General features: G+C 34.9%; 2 protein-coding genes and 1 long non-coding RNA gene across 3 annotated transcripts in view; 2 read left to right on the top strand and 1 right to left on the bottom strand.

Annotated features, from left to right (window-relative positions):
• The window catches only part of LOC129752303 (beta-galactosidase), a 277,208-nt gene that overhangs the window by 240,413 nt on the left and 15,635 nt on the right, over positions 1 to 21,160 (bottom strand). The gene's annotated exons all lie outside the window — the stretch shown is intronic.
• Positions 5,489 to 6,217, top strand: LOC129752365 (uncharacterized). Its single transcript, XM_055748156.1, has 3 exons — positions 5,489 to 5,611; positions 5,692 to 5,872; positions 5,931 to 6,217. Exons 1-3 carry the CDS (start codon positions 5,573 to 5,575, stop codon positions 6,098 to 6,100), a joined length of 390 nt encoding a protein of 129 aa, XP_055604131.1. The 5' UTR covers positions 5,489 to 5,572; the 3' UTR covers positions 6,101 to 6,217.
• LOC129752413 (uncharacterized) lies at positions 10,599 to 11,170 on the top strand. Its single transcript, XR_008738869.1, has 3 exons — positions 10,599 to 10,657; positions 10,756 to 10,812; positions 10,967 to 11,170. It is a non-coding gene; the product is annotated as an uncharacterized LOC129752413 (long non-coding RNA).

Below are 21,160 nucleotides of genomic sequence, written 5' to 3'. Positions count from 1 at the left end.
ATAAATCATGCATTATTCGGGCGTTTTTCGAATTACTGAAAAATTAGCCAAAAAATTATGGATTCGCTGACAATTTTTACTGACACACCAGTCGCAATTGTTTTTAATTCAATTTTATCCTAAGATGTAGAGAATATCGATATGTGTCTTTGTCTATGTATAGGTCTGTGAGCAGATTTTACTGCGCGCAAATTATTTGCACGGGGGTCTAAATAGGTGCAATCTGCGCAGTTTGTTGAAGACGGCAACGGTGCGTATGAAAGTTGATTTTTTGGTAGAAATAATATGAAGTAACTGAACTCTGATGTTGCTCCTTTTTTCATATAGTCCCTTTTCAACTTTTAGCACATGATAGTTTATATAAAGAATGTGATGGTGTTAGTGAGTGCGGAATTGTTACCTGTCAAATCAGATTCTCTCAATAGTCTAAAAATTCATGCAATTGACAATATACCTAGTGATTCATTAGAATCTCCTCTTTCGATGGACATACTTTTTGTGTGGTGTTTTGAAAATTTGTAGCAACGTTTTTCGAATTTACTGAAAGCTGCCAGATTTCAACCAGTTTGGCCCTAGTTTTCAGCAGGTTGGTGTACAAATCTCGCACCCCTCACGTAGCCGCGGGAGAAACAAATCCTGTTGCTCTCTTTTTGTCGCTCACCAAATCTACCACCCAACCCAGCAGCAGGAGGAACTGCCGTCTCGCCGCGTGGTTTGTTGATTGATTGTGCTGATGCTGAGAACGAAATGAATGCTTTATTGTTGTAGGAATTGCTTGAATCTTTTTTGATATAATATTTTAATGGATGGGCAACATTTCTAAAGTTCTCTTCCATGATTTCAGATTCAGGTTACAGATTTCAGATTGCAGATTTAAGATTCAGATTCAGATATCAGATTCAAATTTCAAATGCCGATTTCAGATTCAAATTTCAGATTCAGATTTCAGATTCAGATTTCAGATTCAGATTCCAGATTCAGATTTCAGATTCAGATTTCAGATTCAGATTTCAGATTCAGATTTCAGATTCAGATTTAAGATTCAGATTTAAGATTCAGATTTCAGATTCAGATTTCAGATTCAGATTTCAGATTCAGATTTCAGATTCAGATTTCAGATTCAGATTTCAGATTCAGATTTCAGATTCAGATTTCAGATTCAGATTTCAGATTCAGATTTCAGATTCAGATTTCAGATTCAGATTTCAGATTCAGATTTCAGATTCAGATTTCAGATTTCGATTTCAGATTCAGATTTCAGATTCAGATTTCGATTTCAGATTCAGATTCAATTTCAAATTTCAGATTCAGATTTCAGATTCCGATTCGAATTCCGATTTCTGATTAAAGTTTCTGATTAAAATTTCAGAATATTTGTTACTTGAATCATAGATTTTGTGTCTCCTGCAGTAGACACTGCTTGAAATAAAAGAAAAGAATCATGATAACATTCAAAACAAATGTATCACTGAAGAATTCTCATGATAAAATATCTAAAAAGATTCAAGAAGCTTATTTCAATTTGGAAAAATAATCTTTCTCTACTTTAAAATCAAAACATTTACTACGCAAAGAGGCATCAGCATCAGCACAATCAATCAACAAACCACGCGGCGAGACGGCAGTTCCTCCTGCTGCTGGGTTGGGTGGTAGATTTGGTGAGCGACAAAAAGAGAGCAACAGGATTTGTTTCTCCCGCGGCTACGTGAGGGGTGCGAGATTTGTACACCAACCTGCTGAAAACTAGGGCCAAACTGGTTGAAATCTGGCAGCTTTCAGTAAATTCGAAAAACGTTGCTACAAATTTTCAAAACACCACACAAAAAGTATGTCCATCGAAAGAGGAGATTCTAATGAATCACTAGGTATATAAAAAGTGACCAATTTGAGTTCAAATTTCAGAGAAATCACGCTAACAAAATCGCGTAAACCCACCGACACGAGGGGGAGTTTGAAAAATGACAAAAAAGATGTGAGTTTCATTACGATATACAGAACAATTGAGATTTTTGAGGAACCAACTATGTTCTACGAAAATAATAATGAAGTTAACGAAAAAAAATTAAAATTTGAATTCAGAGAATCGGTCTATTGGTAAGCGAGATACAGCAATGCAAAGCCAAAATTGGGTGACTTTTTTGAAGTAAGATTTTTTTCTACCGGAAGTTCCGGGATAGCGGCCAAAACTTCCTTTGGGCCACCAAAAATTTATACATCCATGGATAGATTTATTCTTGACAATTCCAAATATTATAAAATCAGCGCAATATTTGGAACCTGTCCCAAGTTATAGGCATTCTAAAAAGAGCTCTTTTTCGGGACTTTTTTCATTTGAAATCATCTATTGGTGATTTCGTAAAATATTTCGACTTAATTTTTCGATATTGAGAAACTAGAATAAATTATCTATACAATGCATTAAAATTCATCGAAATCGGTCAATATTTGCGGCCAGGAGAACGTACGTAAACTACAGGTTAAATTTATCTAAAATAAATTTGTACGGAAATTTTGCGAACGGCTTTGGAAGGTTAAGTAAGCACGAGTTAAGAACTTACACTGGTCTATTGACAGGACACTGTCCAACAAAACAGCATCTCAAAAGGATAAACATTATTCAAAACGACGACTGTCGGTTCTGCGGGTTCGAAAAAGAAACTGCAGAGCATCTCTTATGCAACTGCTGCGCCCTCCTTAAGAGGAGAGAGCGTGTTCTTGGGGCAAAGTTAATAAGCGCACAAGACATATGGTTGCATATCAGCCCTAAGAAGGTTATATCATACATCTTTGATATCATACCCGATTGGGATAAAATGCTTAGTCAGCAATCAACTGTCACTTCAACCCATAGTGCAGGTGAGCCTGATAGCATACAGTACCCTGTCAGGAACGTTCGCTCAATCGGGCCGATTGCAAAACAGACATGCACACTCATTTGGCGCAACACCTTAAACTTGTAAAATTGACCCATTATTGCGAACAGCCGAGATCTGTCAAAAAAAGTGTCGTTTCCTCGAGTCAATTTTACACATTATTTAGAAAAGCTGGCTTACTAAATAAAGGGTAGTTTTTTAACTTGTCATTCAGAATATAGAACTCTTTCTGCCGTAACCGATCTCGTTCGACGATTCAATGAATCGGTTAATGCTGAAAGATCAGTTCAATAGATTGAGTTGATTGAATATTTTCCTATTCTATAACAGGAGCATGAAAATGATTCCTTGCCGAATACAGAAATTCAAAACTAACTGATTTGTTTTTATTATTTTCTTTCCATACTTCTGACATTTTAAGGGCTAACATCAAAGGGCTGACATCGCAGAGCGGGCTTCCAAAATAATGTGTAGATTTTACATGCTTACATTACTAATTTTCACCTCTGCTTTGACGTACATGCTGTGTACACTATAAGGGGTACAAGGACTTTACATGAAAAAGGAGTTAACCCAGTCTTTTCCGATAACGGGTCAAAACTACACTATAAGGGGTTGCGCCAGATGAGTGTGTGGCGGCACTCGAATTCTAGCGGTTAGAATTCGATCGGTTTTCGGCTCGATTTCCATCCGTCTGCTCGAATGCTCGAAAACAGACGATATTTTTCGCAGTGCTGCGATGAACAAAACGAAACTCGGGCAGTTTTCAATCGCAGCAATTCCGGTGCGTGTTTTAAAAACAATTAATTGTTTTGGTGCGTGATTGTTGTTGGTCGCAGTTCTGTTTCTGCCTTTTCCGTTGCTGTTCAAAAATGCTTTGAGCGCTATTTGGAAGAAACCATTGTCCGCCAATAATTAAATAATAAGCCAGGTATGTTTAGATTGTTGAAATTTAAAAAATCAAGTTTTATTTTATCAAAATTTTCTAACTCATTATCGTCCTCATAGAAAACATCGGCCCATGCAAAAACAGCTTCCAAAAAAATGTCCCGTGTGTACGGGCTTTGGTGAAATGTCATCCCGGACAAAGGATCCGGATCGCGGACCTACTCAGATCACTTGGATTACTTTTAATTAGTTTTTGGTGTGAAACTTCAAAGTGGAAAGCAAGGTGAGTGTCGTTGGCACAATTATTTACTATTTGCTTATTAAACTGAATTTTTTCTCCAATTTCGATTCTAATTTTGAAAATGTTTGATTGATTAAGTTCTTAATAATCAAATTTTATTTATATAATTTTCTAACCCACTATCGTCCCCATAGAAAACATCGACCCATGCAAACAAAGCTTCCAAGGAAAAGTCCACACGGTACGGGTTCTGGTGGAATGTCATCCTGGACATCGTATCCGGATCCGGCAACGTTCATCAACAACAACCGAAGGACCGATCCGGCCATAACCATGACATATCCAAATGGATTCAAACCATATCAACACCAAATTATCTTAATCTTAAATTGGTCTAAAAGCACTAAGGAAACCGTAAGTAACATGTATTATTTATTCGAAAGGACGATAATGGAGATATGCGCAGTGAATATATCACTATTAGACATTTTGAGGTTATCATATTTTTTCTTAGATCAACTTTCATAATGTTGTATAGAAAATTAGTTGATTATGAACTTCTAAACGTCATAAGCAAATACAGTACTTGCTCGTTAATCGAGTAATTTTAAATATGATACGCTGGGTAATCAGACGTTTTTGAAAACTGTGAATTATCAATTTATTTATAAAATCTGCTTCATTTGTTCATTGTTATATTATTTGAGCTATTTGTACAAAACATCAGTTTTGTAATTACACATATCTAATAGTGTGAAGAAAAAGGTATAGCGTATTTTAGCGTTTTTTTCATTGCATCTTCGATTATCGAACGGTTTTGGTAAACGGACGCACCATCTGGTTCCAACAATGTAAGATTAGCGAACGAGTACCGTGATGGCAAAAATATCGATTTACTTCGATGTAGGGCAATTATACCATAATGCATAGCCATGCTATGTACTCGAAAACCGCCTCCACTTATGCACGATATTTTTAAAATTTCTTATTATGGCAATGAAAAATTTCTCGTTGCATACGCTAAGGCGATTTTCGTAGTGCATAAGTATGTTCATATGAATATTTACCAATTTGCTATAGAATCGACTCGAATAAACCTTAACAGCTAAATGATCAGAATTTCGATTAATTGTACAATCAATTCAACTCGAAAGACGAGAGAAAGACGAATGTACAGATTTGGTGAATTTGAACCGACCATCTTTTGGTTGAAATAGTTGCGCATCAGAAAAATGCTGTTTTTCAAGGTTTTTCAGGTTTATTACTGAAGTTAGAATAATAATTGAAAAAGACGCAACTGTAAATTTGAAATTTAACTTAATAGTTTTCTTATGTGGAACAAAAGATTGAATTCTCAATGCAATTAATCCATTCAAGAAAAAACTTAAAGTTTTTTTTTATAGCGCCTATTAGTGTTATATTACATCATTTTGAAATGTTACGCTAGAAGAACTCACAAAACAAACACAAAAATATACTGGTGGATAAAAACAAAAAACAAACCACGGAATTAACTCCGTTGTCCTTTCTATTTTAGAATTCTTCTCCTCAAATATTAAACGAACACCTGATGACCAAGTCTTTGATATTTCCAAATGCCACAAAAAAGGTAGGTTCCACTGCAAAGTTTTTGACTATTGACCAATGATTGATATTTACTTGTTTTTGTTATGTGTGCAATTATTTCAGACTAATGAAATGGATAAGCTTGCTACCGGAATGGAACGTACAAGCTACGGTACAAAAGCTACGGAAGCTGCTGAAAAAACTGCGAGCGAGTCAGTCCTAACACAAGTAAAGATCAACAACATTTTCCGGAAACCGGAGAAGAATTGTGAGGAGGAATTCATGTTAAGCTTTTCAGTCTCAGGTAAGATTCATTCAATTAATGTCTATATTTTCTCTTAACGCTACTTTCCATTTATTAGGATTAACATATGAGTGTCACGGAACTTGGAAAGAACGAACCCCTAAGTCGGTAATTTCGGAGACGTCAATGGAAGGTTTTTCAACAGAATTTTTATCTGATTTATCTGATATCCAGTTCAACGATGATTACTGGATCTTTGGAATCAATTCGGAAGCAGAATGTATATAAGGTGGATGGTAAATATTAGAATATGTACGCTTTTTCAAATTAGTTGAAGATTTATTCTTAGATAATCAATGTAGAAAAAATATTTGAAAATTATTTGGATAAAACTTTGTCCGATTTTCCAATAATTGAAAAAAAAATTAAAATTAGCCGAACCAAATTGAATGCAATGATGAATGTAGTAATGAAACGATTATTTATCATGAGCTAAATGATATCGTGCATGCTTAGATTTTTTTAAATTTGGAACTGAAACACACTTTTCATGACTACCACGTAATAAATATATTTCTATGCACTGCATGTTTAGCTAATAATTCAAAAGATTTTTTTTTAATTTAATTCATATCACATGTCCAAAAAGCGTATTTCCTAATGTCTTAATGCCTCCATATAAAGCGAATTCTAGTTCAAATTTGAATCGATTTTAAAGCGAAATTCAAATAAGTATTATACATAAATCAATCGTTTATTAACATTCGTTAAATATTTCAGTCACTTGTGATTTTACAAGCTCAGATGTAATTTCCTATAACGATGTCAATTTGTGGTTCAATGATTCGTTTTTTGCTGTTTATGTTAACAATGCCTAACAGCTGATAAACACGAATTTTGTTGTACACAAGGCCTGAACATTGAATTTATTTACTTGCAGAATTACATAAAATAGAATAAAAAAATGTTTAAGATTTATTCGCACTATTTCATACATTCAGCCTTTGGACGCAGACATTTTTGGAGAAATAAATGTTCATGGTCATAAATTTAGATAAATTTTCACAGTTTGCAATATCTTCGTTATTAAACTTTTTTTTTTTATATTCCAAATTATAGGAATCGAACTAAAGCTTGCTATAATTCAGATAATAAAAAAACGTTAGTTAACAAATATTTTTGCAAACTTTGAAAATTTACCAAAATTCATGACCATGGCTATTTATTTCTCAAAAATTAATGTCTTGGAAAGTTTACGTTACCAATATTTCACACAACGCAATTTTATGTCATTTACGATTTAAATTTATGTCAAAAAAGATGCTTCACTTTTGTGCGTCCTAATTGACATAAATTTACATCATCTATGATTTAATATTACGTCATAAATGCCATTCAATTTATGTCTTATAATTTATGGCTTCAAGCGTTTCTGTTTTTTGTAGTGTAATTTTATGTCAAAAATGATGCTTCAATTTTGTGCATCCAATTTGACATAAATTTACACCAAAAAATTAATAGTGTGTAGATTTATTATTAGTTTGGGCTAGGCTTCTTATTATATATTGATAGATGATATGAACTATTATCCTATTTTTATTTTTTCTTATTGTATTTCTTTTCATGTTACCTTCGGATGATGACGAATGAGCTTCGAGTTGAAAACTTGAACAACGTCAAGTCATTTCCTCACAACATTGGACCCCGAAGATGGTTTCGCATGATGTGGTTGTCATCCCAAGGATTTAATCTACACCTGAAGTTAGACGAATCGCTCAAAAAAAAAAGAAGCTTGCGCCAGACATCGCAATGTTTTGTAGTAGGAGAGGCAGCAAAAGAATTAATTAGAAGAAAAAAAGCTGAAAAATAAAATAAATTAAATAAAAGTCTTTAGCTTTTTGTAAACAAACCGAAAAACCTGAATGAATGGCAACCATGCTAATCGGTCCAGAAACGGTTCGAAAAACCGTTCGGGTTCGGTCCGAAATCGGTCTTTTTTTTGGATGGACGCTATAGCAATCGGCCCAGAAACGGTTCGAAAATTCGTTTGGTTTCGGTCCGAAATCGGTCCTTTTTTCGGACGGATACTATGGCAATCGGCCCTGAAACGGTTCGAAAAATCGTCCGGATTCGGTCCGAAATCGGTCCTTTTTTCGGATGGACGCTATGGCAATTGGCCCAGGAACGGTTCGAAAAATCGTTCGGATTCAGTCCGAAATCGGTTCTTTTTTCGGAAGGACGCTACGGCAATCGGCCCAGAAACTGTTCGAAAACCGTTCAGATTCGGTTGGAAAACGGTCCGCTTGTTTTGACATTTGATCTGCTCGAACTGGTTGAAAAAACTTATCGTCGTCCGAAAAAGTGTTTCATTTTCGCACGATTTTCTACTAAACTCGGCCCGATTTCTTATACGATTTCGGACCGATCGAGCAGATGAACGGACGAAAATCGGGCCGATTTCGGGCGATTTTTCCTGTCTGGGTAACGCGGGGTAATTACCACAATAGATCAACTACTGGTCGCAGTGGGCTCTCCCCTACAAGGAAAAAAAAAAAAAAAAGTCGGCAAACGCAAATTAAAAAAAATCGGAAGAATATTTATGAGCACATAATGATGATTTTCATATTTTTGTCAAAGATAAAGTTGTATGATAAATTAACTCAGCAGAAAATTTTTTTGAAAACATTATTATTTTATCAAATTGGAAAAAATGCTAATTTCGTTAGCAATTGAATTAAAACTCAGCATGAAAAGTGCCGGAAAAAAAATTACATTCATGATAAAACCCTGTATTGTAATTTTGTATTTGATTCAAAAAATCTGTGGAAATGTTCTCTGAAGTTATACCAAACGTTCAAAAATTCAGTCTTTTCACTTGGTAAATAACAATTCATATTCAAAACGTTAAGATATTTTCTTCAACAGGCCTTCGAAATCTTTTCCCAGTGGCACTAAAGTTTAATTAATAACATCTATTAAAAAATGCTAAAAAACAATAAAGAATGTAGACTCTCCTAAAATTTGCTTGGGAATCTGTGAAATTTTTGTTATTCCCAGGATTTCAGCAAATTTGGTTGACCCGTTATATTAAAAATGTTTTTCGCGAATTGCAGGAAAAAATCAGGGCTTCGTAGGGCCAATTTAAACTGTGGATTTTTTTTGGAAATACGTACAAAAAACCGAAATTTAGATCAGTGAATTTGAACCACAAGATAGATACATAGCTCCAGAAGACTTTAAAAGAAAGTAATAAGTAGATACCGCCAATTAAGATAAAAATGATTATTATATGGAAAGGCGTTAAACGTGTTTGTGTATCGTACGTTTTTATGGAAAAATGTGATGCAAATGATGTCTATGTTTGGAAGAACGAATGTTTGCGAAGAAGTTAAAGCACAGAGAACAGACGTACAAGCTAGCCCACGAAACTTGTGTAAAAATCCCAACACCCTTTTTGAACTAATTTTGGTTTTTTGGCTACGATTACGCCTTTTCGAAAACTGGGCACTTAAAAGTTGATTTGTAACTCTTGAACGGCGCAATAGATGACACTGTTTGCAGTCAGTTTCTAACGTATTTTTTTGGTGATAGCATTTGAAATTTTACACACTTTTTTGACGGTTTTTTGTTCGAGCTTGTACGTCTGTTTTCTGTGGTTAAAGTTAAGTGAAAAACTATTTTTTCTAAGATTTAAAATAAATTATTTGAAATAAAAAAAATCGCTTAAAATTTGTAATTATTACGATTTAACTTTTTATTATCTAGCAAATCTTTTTGTTATAATCTATAGAGTTCGATAAATGATTGACGAGTTTTATTTCATATTAGCGCGGCCTGCCGAGAATATTCTGAAATAAAACTGGCCCGTTGGTTCAATAGGTTTCTCGCCCCTGCTGTAGATAAAGTTCAATTAATGAAATAAATTGTCAATTTGTGAATAATGAATACGTTAAAACCATCAAAACTGATTTCCAAATAGCATATTAAGCGATAAGCTTACATAGAAAACAATAATATAAGTTTTTGGTCGTTAAAGTTCAAATACAGATAAATACAGATTTTTTCATGAGGCCGATACAGATTTTTTAAAAAACCATCTGACAACCCTGGTGTACCGGTAGCGACATCTTATGTATGTTAGTCCACTTACGCATTTGGTTTGAAACTTAGGTTGATATTCACACACACGTGTTGAGCTCCAGCTCGAACTCTGTTCTCTGTGTTTCTAGTTAGAAAGCTAACTGATTATTGACGAAATTCAAGTCATTCATACCGTTTATCGCGATCCTTCGGTCATCGAGTTCAATGTTATTTTGTTCGATTGAAGGAGCGTTCACTTTAGAGCTTGAACATTGAGCCAGAAAACAGTGCTGGGAATTTTTTTGTCCAAGATGTCGGCGATGTTGCCACATATTTCATTTTAAGAGGGATCAGATGTCGCTTCTCTTATATGAAGGTTCACTATTAAAAATAATTATGCTACACCCTTAGAAAATCGTACACAAAAGTATGTAAAAAGAAGTCAAAACAACCCGTAAGTGCAGGAAGCCACTAGTATGCAAAAATTATTATACGAAAAAGTACACTCAGAAATAAATAAAATACTAAAATATTTTTTATCTATTTATCCAGTGATTTCTAGATGATTAATTTCTCCAGTCATTAAAAAGTACTGCCGCGATAATTATTTTTTATGCACTGGAAACATTTCATATTGAAAAATCATCCGGTGCATAAATTTTATCACCGAAACATTTCAGCTGTCATTTTCTTCTTTTTTCTTGGGCTGGTGTTTTCATTTGTTTACTTTTTAACTTTGGAATTATCGGAATTTCGTAGCAGCGGGTGAGTGTTTTCACCAATATAAGTGCTATTTTTCCTATTTTTCATGCGATTTTTCTTTTTGAATTTCCTATATTGCTGGCATTTGAATTTGTGAACAGCGATCATGGATTGGGTTGAGGGTCAGCTTGGAAGCGCTGTAACTAAGCAACTGCGAGGTTAGTCAAGTTTTGTTAACTTTTGATTTCGATAACATTACCTATATGTTCAAAAAGTATCAATTATCATTCGTTGCATCACTAAAAATGTTCTCAACAAGTTCCCGTTGAAAGGGAAAAATTAAAAATTTAATTCCTCCTTGTTCTTTTTCAGTTCACATTCAAAGATTTTTGAAACTTTTATCGGGAGAAGGAATGAAACATCAAACGCGCCAAAACCGGACTGTCGCCGTTGAAAGACCTTTGTGGCAGTTTGATACGTTGGATCGATGTCCGAGACGAGCAAAATTGGCCAGATCTTCCGATTCGTGTAATTCGTGCAAATAAAGAACATTGTAAATCTTTTCATCTCTGTATTTTTATTTGTTCCGAAAAATTTTCATTTTGGTGCAATAATTACTCATAGGACTGCTATAACCACCGTTTAATTATTTTTACGACCACCAGATGTCTCTGTTGTCCATTTCTCAATGCATAAATTTTAATCGCAGGAAATATTTCTCAGTGAGAAATATCCCAGTAATTACACCATGAGAAATATCCTTGTGCGTAAAGAGGGAGAAACGTGAAAATACTTAAAAAATAACTGTTTGATATTTTATTTATTTCTGAGTGTATGTAACAAGGCTGGTACGGACGAGTATGTAGAAAGTACTCAAAAGTATGTTAAAATCACATAGATCAGGAGAATCACATACAGTAGAAAAAAATTTTATTAGAAATTTAAAGACAATTCTATTTCTATTCTATTTAAAGACAAGGAATTCTTTCAAATTGAGGATGCTTAGTTTATACATTCAAAGGGAAGTTTATTATCTATATCAATAATGAACGTTATAATATTTAACATCAACGAGATTTCGCGATTCATATTTCACTTTTTCCCTCTAGTTTGTTCAAAAGATCCAGCTATTTTCATTCGTTGTTCTTCAGGATTTCTGTTGAATGACTGTGGAATGATGGATGACATGGAAGCCATATTTTGATTCCATATCGATATCTCTGGTTCGTACACTTGAACCGGTGTCCATGGGGTCAAACATCCTGGCCGAACATGAAGTGGATATTCTAAAGGAGATTGATATTGAAATTAGTTGTAATTTTTTCAGAACAATTGAGGAAATATTACCTTATATAATGCCGATGTACTTTATTTTGAAGCCCATATAGCTTTAACCGGAATCAATTGCATCAGGTTGCGGATTCCCGATACTTCGATACCAATCTTTCGGTTTCGATGATGAAGTAAATTTGGCTGGCGGTGGACATCAACATTCTAAAAAAAAAAATGTTCTGATGAAGACCAAACGTTCGTAGAGCTTAGTTTCTCACAGCTAAGGCTCGAGCAACAAAATGATTCGAAGCAATTCTTCCGTTAATTCGTAAAGTTTTCGCGACACACACAAATTGAATGTTTTGATATTTACCAGAGCAGGATACCGCTAAGACTGATTTCCAATTTTACATACTTTGAAGTTGTTTCCACAGTAAGGGCCTCCAAAAACAGAAACCACTTACAAAATATGTAATTTCTGGTACTCACTTCTACGTAAAAATGTTCGTTTTTCAAAGTATGTACTTTTTACGGTCTCAACCCGTAAAATTTTCTTAGAGTGTACCGCCCGGTGCGCGAAAGAGTGTGTATCCCAAAACCGGTCCGCTGAAATGAGCAAAACCGGGCCGCGTATACTCACTTATTGGTGCGTTTGCTCTAAGTGTAAGTTAATAAATAGTGAATATTTAAGTGAATTTAAGATTTTCTAAAACGCTTGTATAGTTACAGGCCGACGGATAGATTTCCTAGTCTCTCGAACATGGTGAAAGCTGCGCAAAGTAACACCTCCCCAAATCCCGCGGTCGTATTTTTTCGGCCCAATCTTCAACGGCAATCACCAGTCGGACCAGCCAGCAGCTAGAGTGGCTTTCGGAAGTTTATTGACCAGCCCACGGAGAATGCGAAACTTTGTCAACGATATCAAGGACTTTACTCGGTTATAGTGAACCAGTGTTTTATGTGTTTGTGAATAAAAAATAATTTAAGAATTAAAATTGTATCTTTTTATTATTCAAACCCCTAATAAGAACTTCGAAACAACAGGGTAAAAATCTCCCAATTGGAATAAATGGAAAATTATTCAATGAATAAATGCTTTTAAATCTATATCTAAATTACCTTTGAGCAAAGATAATAACTTTGAATCAAATGAAACTGGTTTTTGTATCAAAGCATTAATATTTTGAATCAAAGATTTTTTCTTTTGAAAAGATTTTTCAAAAGAAAAAATCTTTGAAACAAAGGAAAATGCATTTGAACCAAAGGATTTTTTATTTAAACCAAAACCAACGGAAAAAATCCTTTGTTTTTGCGGCACTTTCCTTTGGAATAAAAAATCTTTTTTCTGCGTGTTGGTATAAGAACACACCCGAAGCTGTACACGCCCTGCGATAATAACAAACTGACTTGTCGCCAGTGAGTGTCGCCAGTAAATGTCGCCAGCGCTCATTGACGATAACTCCGGTTTGGGGATTCAGCGACAATAGTATAAATGGTATGAAACTCCCCTCCCTCTTTCCTTACTTCCCACTGGAAGATGGAAGGGGTCTCAAACAATCATTAGAACATGTCACGTCCCCAAATACCCTTCCATGTCAAATTTGGTTCCAATATCTTGATTAGTTTTCGAGTTATATGAAAAACGTAAGGTATCCCCCCTTCCCCCTTCCTACCACCCCACTAAGAAGAGGGAAGGGTACCTAATATTCATAGAAATATTTTTCGTAATCAAATACCCTCCCATGCCAAGTTTGGTTCCATTTGCTTTATTAATTTTTTAGTTATGTAAAAAAATATGAAAGAGGCCCCTCCCCCTTTCTACTGGAAAGAGGGAGGGGTCTCAAATAATCATTCAAGTATTTTTCGTATCCAAAGATCTTCCCATGCCAAATTTGGTTCCAATATCTTGATCAGTTTTCGAGTTATATGAAAAATTGTAAGGTGGCCACCCTCCCCCCTTCCTTTCACCCCACTGAGAGGAGGGAGGGGTACCTAATATTCATAGAAATATTCCTCGTTCCCAATTACCACCCTATGCCAAATTTGATACCATTTTCTTTATTGGTTCTCGAGTTATGCAAAAAATTGTTTTTTGTTTGGAAGGCCCCTCCCCCCTTTCATGAGAGAGGTAGGGGTCTCAAACCATAGTAGGAACCTTTCCCTGCCTCCAATACCTCGACCTGCCAAGTTTCACGCAAATCGGTTCAGTAGTTTCCGAGTCTATAGGGAACAGACAGACAGACAGACCGAAATCCATTTTTATATATACAGTACCGTTCATAATTGTATAGAAATTGGAAGCGAGCGCACTGTCACTTCGACTTTGAACTTCCATAACTTTTTACTCTGATGATATTTTTTGATCATTTTTTTTGCGTTAGATAGATCAACTATCACACTATTATATCACAAAATTTGAGCTTTCTGGAATTTGTGTGGCCTGAGAAACAGTAATTCTACGAAAATCGGACTTTTCTCATTCAAACTGCAATATTTCTAAAACTACGCTACATTTTTTATTGAAATTTTGCAGAGTGATTGTTGAAATATAAAACTAGCATGTCTGAAGTTTTCGAAAAGTTCTATCGATGAGATCAAAAGTTACGCGAAGTGCAATATTTCAGGCATGAACCTTGAAATGCGATTTCTATAGAATTTTGGACGATTCATGAGAACAATATCGATTCCTCCACCAATCAGACAAAAAATGTCTGGCAATAGCAATGAAGAAAAGAACAAATGGAATAAATGATCCATTTGTGTTTTGAAATCAGAATCTCTCGATAATGTTGTGATTTTTCGGTTGAAATAGATTTACTGGTTGTTAAATAGAGAATTTGATTTTCCTATGAAAACATTCGTCCAAAATTCTATAGAAATCGCATTTCAAGGTTCATGCCTGAAATATTGCACTTCGCGTAACTTTTGATCTCATCGATAGAACTTTTCGAAAACTTCAGACATGCTAGTTTTATATTTCAACAATCACTCTGCAAAATTTCAATAAAAAATGTAGCGTAGTTTCAGAAATATTGCAGTTTGAATGAGAAAAGTCCAAAAAGTCCGATTTTCGTAGAATTACTGTTTCTCAGGCCACACAAATTCCAGAAAGCTCAAATTTTGTGATATAATAGTGTGATAGTTGATCTATCTAACGCAAAAAAAAAATGATCAAAAAATATCATCAGAGTAAAAAGTTATGGAAGTTCAAAGTCGAAGTGACAGTGCGCTTGCTTCCAATTTCTATACAATTATGAACGGTACTGTATATACTAGCTGACCCGGTGTGCTTTGCTACACCTTTTAAAAACAAATGAAATTATTCAAAATTTTATTGTTTTATTGGTGTTATTTTGAATCAAATTATAACATAATTCAAAAGCAACCGCTGTGAAATGAGAGCTGCAGCTGGAGTTTCGAATTGCAATACAAAGATGACTTAAACTAATGTTCTATTAGTTCTGATAATTTTAATCTGTTTCTTTTAGCATTGCCCTGAAAAAGGAGGGTCTCAAATTAATCTTACGCTAAAATATGGTTGTTTTTGCTTGATATGTTCTGGATTTATGCTAAAAACTGATAAGAGAGCCCCTCCCCCCTGTCCTTCTCATCATCCTCTGCTGAATGAAGGTCGTGGTCTTTAATAATCATACCCATTTTTCCAAACACCTCCCCTTCTCTCTCCACTTTAAAGCGTAAGGGTCTATAACAATCGTAGAAACATATCTCATAACCAAGTACCTTTCCATGCCATATTTGTTTCCATTTATTGGCTTTGTGAGCATAAATTGAGAACTTATGCTAACAAAATTGTGTTGGGCTAACCTCCCTCATCCTATGTACCTACTCACTTAAAGGAGGATGGTGTGTCAGATAATCATAGAAAATACCAAAATGATTTTCCATGTTAAGTTTTGTTCATTTCTTGGATTTTGTAAAAAAAAAAGTTAAATGCAAGCTTTCCTCTTCCCTTCCCTTGTTTCACATAGAAAAATTTCTCGTATTAAAATACCATCCCATGCCAAATTTGGATTAATTTGCCTAGTAAATTCTTGAGTTATGCATAAACTTGAAATGAAGTACCATCCCCCTTCCGTTCTCCCCATTGACTGGAGGGAGGAGAACTTTATATTCATAATAGTATTTTTCGTACTCAAATACTTAATGAAACCAAATTTGGTTTCATTTGCTCGATTAATTCTAGAGTTATGCTAAAAATTTGTATGGAATCCCCCCTTTCCTCTTTTATATCTTTCCGCTGAAAAAAGGTGGGGCTTTCATTTATAATAGAAACATTTCTCGTATCCAAATAACCTCACATGCCAAATATGTTTCCAATTGTTCAATCAGTTCTCCAGTTATACTGAAAATTGTAAAGGAGACCTTTCCTCCCCGTTTTCATTCTCCTCTTTGAAGGAGTCAGGGATACCGGATTTTCATAGAAGCATTTCTCGTACCAAAATATCGTTCCATGCCAAATTTGGTTACAGTTGCTGTTGTAGTTGTCGAGTTATGAAGTTAAAATTGTATGAAACTCCCCTCCCCCTTTCCTTTCTCCCCGCTGGAAGAAGGAAGGGGTCTCAAATAATCATTAGAACATGTAACATTCTCAAATACCCGCCCATGCCTAATTTGGTTCCATTGGCTTAATTAGGTTTTGAGTTATGTAAAAAATTATAAAAGAGGCCCCCCCTTATTATCTCCTCACTGGAAAGAGGGAGGGGTCTCAAACAATCATAGAAATATTGTTCGTATTCAAATACCTTCCCATGCCAAATTTGGTTCCATTTGCTTTATCAGTTTTTGATTTATGTAAAAAAAATTAAATGAAGCCCCTCCCTCTTTCTACTGGAAAGAGAGAGAGACCTCAAATAATCATAGAAATACTTTTCGTATCCAAATGCCTTCATATGCCAAATTTGGTTCCAATATCTTGATTAGATTTCGAGTTATATGAAAAATTGTAAGGTAGCCCCCCCTCCCTCCTTCGTATCACCACACTGAAAGGAGGGAGGGGTGCCTAATATTCATAGAAATATTCCTCGTTCCCAATTACCACCCTATGCCAAATTTGATACCATTTTCTTTATTGGTTCTCGAGTTATGCAAAAAATTGTTTTTTGTTTGGAAGGCCCCTCCCCCCTTTCATGAGAGAGGTAGGGGTCTCAAACCATAGTAGGAACCTTTCCCTGCCTCCAATACCTCGACCTGCCAAGTTTCACGCAAATCGGTTCAGTAGTTTCCGAGTCTATAGGGAACAGACAGACAGACTAGAGTGTCCATTTCCTGGCCATTTTAGCGTTCCCGGGAATCGGGAAATCTGACGATCGTTTTCCCGGGAATTCCCGGGATCCCGGGAAAAATTGAAGATCTTAACCCTCTACTGCATACGAATTCTTATCAATATGGTATTTTTAAATTGAAGGTAGTACCTAGTATTACAAACCATTTCAAACTTTTTTAATGCCTCAAAAATTCAATAAGCAAACCAAAGACCCAAAACAAAGTACTTTAACCGACAAACTGGTCTGATTCTATCTGCAAAAAATTAAAATAATTGAGAAAGATTTCTCACTATCGATAGAAGTTAGTTAGCTAGACTTCAGGTTATCCATCAAATATCGTAAAGTTTCAGATAACTATCCATTTGTTGCACAATATGTCATTTCTTTGCTGATGATTTTGTTACTGTAAACTGTATCCGAAACGAAAATTCTAAATGATGAGTATTGCAAAATATAACATTCAGATTCTTCCCGTAGCGTTTCATTATTGGAATTGTTTGGATTTATAGATTCTTTGTCGTTTTTCACTTTTTCAATAATTTTTCAGTTGGAAAAACATTTTTTCATCAAATTCAATGTATTAACAAGATTTGAGGAAAAAATAATTTAAGATTAAGCCGTCAAGGTAGAACTATCACACTGACATGACACTTGAAACAAAAATTCGACTGGCGAATTTTTTGTCAAATTTTGCAGGTTCGCAATAACGACGATAAGTGGTGTCGGCATTGCGAACCTGCAAAATTTGACAAAAAATGCTCTTTAGGAAAAATGTACCTGTTTATCCCGGTTTTATCGTAGAAATTGCCTATTTCTTTTTAAGTTGGGTGGCACTTCCTAACTGGGATAACATTTCTTCAAATCGATCGATGCGCACTCTGGAATCGATATAGCGTACTGTTGGAAAAATTATCCAATAAACCAGTTCGAGTGTCCAGTCAGTATGATCAGTGGAAGAACTATCATTTTCCTTTCTAACTCTGATTTATTTTTCCAATTTGGATCGAGTAAATTTGTATTAATTTAGCACATTTTACTGGCTTCGGGAATTCCCGGGATTTTTCAAGCGTTTCCCGGGATTCGGGAATTCCCGAATTTTCCTAATTCCCGACCGGGAAATCCCGGGTAGGACACTCTAAGACAGACAGACAGGCAGACAGACAGACAGACAGACAGACAGACAGACAGACAGACAGACAGACAGACAGACAGACAGACAGACAGACAGACAGACAGACAGACAGACAGACAGAAATTCATTTTTATATATATAGACTAGCTGACCCGGTGTGCTTTGCTACACCTTCCAAAATTTATTGAAATTTGTGGTTCCTAGTTATTCAACTTGTCATTTTTTTTGCACAAAATTTTAAATTCAATTAAAAATTATTTAAATGTTTCATCGAAATAAAATTGCAACTTTTTTATTTTAAAAACTTAATAATTTTTATTTTAAATCCGTGTTTTAATCCTTTTTATGACTCTGGATCTCTTTGCTTCATAAGTTTATAACTTATACCAAAATATTTTGTTTAGATATGGATCTTCGCTGTCCCTTTTTGCCTTTCTTACAGAAAGGTTTGGTTATCGGTCGATTGGGGAGATCAATAATTATGGGTCTTAGGCATACCTTTATAGGTACCTATCGACTCAGCTCGACGAGTTCTGTTGATGTCCGTAGATTTGTGTGTGCCATTTTAAAAATGTCTAGAACGTTTTTGCGAAACTGGGCTGCACAATTAAAATGATTTTAGTCTCAAAAGAATGCATTTTTTTTCTACACAACCGTTTCAAAAACGGGAAAAAAACAAAATAGTTGAAACCGTTTTCTTTACCAAATACATATCATACTTATTATGGCATAAAAAAAAAGTTGCTAGTGGCGCCTCGAAGCAGCAGTACCAGCAATCATATATAAATTGGAGATAATCAAAATAAAAAATCAAAATTTATTGACACTGGAATCGAACCAAAAACCTTCAGATCCCTAGTCGCAAGCGCTATCCAATAAACCATCGGCACGCTTGACTGAAAGCGGCTCAAACTCATATATGTAAAAGGCATTACTAAGACGCACCGTGGTCTGGGCAGTTTCTCAGTCTGCTGGGGCAAATACGGCAACAGTGTTTATATCTTACTCTTCTTGCTTTTCAATGCAGCAAATGGCGGATGGGCGTTTCTTTCAGAGTCCGCCATGCATATAGACACTATAATTTCATATATGAAATTATAGTGTCTATAGCCATGCCGGGTGTCAACAAAATGCAGAGCCGTACAGAAAACTGCGTTGGGGGGGAATTTATATGAAGATTTTATGACCCTCGTTTTTTTACCCGTGTTGAAGAATGAATTTATGATTTTTTTTTTCATTTCAACATACTCATACATATTTTAGATTCAAATTCAGATGCAGAATTCAGATTAAGTTTTCAAATTCAGGATACAGGTTTAGAAATCAGAATTCAGGATTCAGAATTCAGAATTCAAAATTCAGATTCAGAATTCATATTCAGATTCAGAATTCAGATTCAGAATTCAGATTCAGAATTCAGATTCAGAATTCAGATTCAGAATTCAGATTCAGAATTCAGAATACAGATTCAGAATTCAGATTCAGAATTCAGAATTCAGATTCAGAATTCAGATTCAGAATTCAGATTCAGAATTCAGATTCAGAATTCAGATTCAGAATTCAGATTCAGAATTCAGATTCAGAATTCAGATTCAGAATTCAGATTCAGAATTCAGATTCAGAATTCAGATTCAGAATTCAGATTCAGAATTCAGATTCAGAATTCAGATTCAGAATTCAGATTCAGAATTCAGATTCAGAATTCAGATTCAGAATTCAGATTCAGAATTCAGATTCAGAATTCAGATTCAGAATTCAGATTCAGAATTCAGATTCAGAATTCAGATTCAGAATTCAGATTCAGAATTCAGATTCAGAATTCAGATTCAGAATTCAGATTCAGAATTCAGATTCAGAATTCAGATTCAGAATTCAGATTCAGAATTCAGATTCAGAATTCAGATTCAGAATTCAGATTCAGAATTCAGATTCAGAATTCAGATTCAGAATTCAGATTCAGAATTCAGATTCAGAATTCAGATTCAGAATTCAGATTCAGAATTCAAATTCAGAATTCAGATTCAAACCATACAAAAAAAAAAAAAAGAATTCAGATTCAGAATTCAGATTCAGAATTCAGATTCAGAATTCAGATTCAGAATTCAGATTCAGAATTCAGATTCAGAATTCAGATTCAGAATTCAGATTCAGAATTCAGATTCAGAATTCAGATTCAGAATTCAGATTCAGAATTCAGATTCAGAATTCAGATTCAGAATTCAGATTCAGAATTCAGATTCAGAATTCAGATTCAGAATTCAGATTCAGAATTCAGATTCAGAATTCAGATTCAGAATTCAGATTCAGAATTCAGATTCAGAATTCAGATTCAGAATTCAGATTCAGAATTCAGATTCAGATTCAGAATTCAGATTCAGAATTCAGATTCAGAATTCAGATTCAGAATTCAGATTCAGAATTTAGATTCAGAATTCAGATTCAGAATTCAGATTCAGATTTCAGAGGCAGATGTATCGAATCGTTCGGCAAAGAAAATTTCCTAAAATCGTATGTCGGAAGAGAAAAACGGAATCAATTTATCGTTGAGCTTTCGCATAAGCATCTGGAAAATCTTTACTGATTAAAGTTAACTTAGTGGCGTGAGTGCGGAGAGATTAATTTGAGTGATATTTTTTTCCAATAAATTCCTCCAAGTTGGGTGAAGAGCAGTGCCTAAATGTACCTATACAAAGCACCAAACAGTGTGCGTGAAGTCCCGTATATCGGGCAGCCTAAGTGAAGGGCTCAAAATTCGAAGTAGTTTTGCGCGCGGTAGTGTTTACGGGTACAAACCGTACAAACAAACGGAAAAGAGTTCCTTCGAAAAAGAGAGTAAGCAATATCAAAAGCGATTATCGAAAGCTCGCTCATGCTATA

The sequence above is a fragment of the Uranotaenia lowii genome, chromosome 1 (genome assembly GCF_029784155.1).
Source record: "Uranotaenia lowii strain MFRU-FL chromosome 1, ASM2978415v1, whole genome shotgun sequence".
NCBI lineage: Eukaryota > Metazoa > Arthropoda > Insecta > Diptera > Culicidae > Uranotaenia > Uranotaenia lowii.
This window is presented reverse-complemented; position numbering and strand designations above follow the sequence as displayed.

Coding starts and splice junctions, on each gene's coding strand:
- LOC129752365 (XM_055748156.1), top strand. CDS start 5,573: ATGACCAAGTCTTTGATATTTCCAAATGCCACAAAAAAG. Junction 5,612..5,691: donor TTCCAAATGCCACAAAAAAG/GTAGGTTCCACT, acceptor CAATTATTTCAG/ACTAATGAAATGGATAAGCT. Junction 5,873..5,930: donor GTTAAGCTTTTCAGTCTCAG/GTAAGATTCATT, acceptor TCCATTTATTAG/GATTAACATATGAGTGTCAC.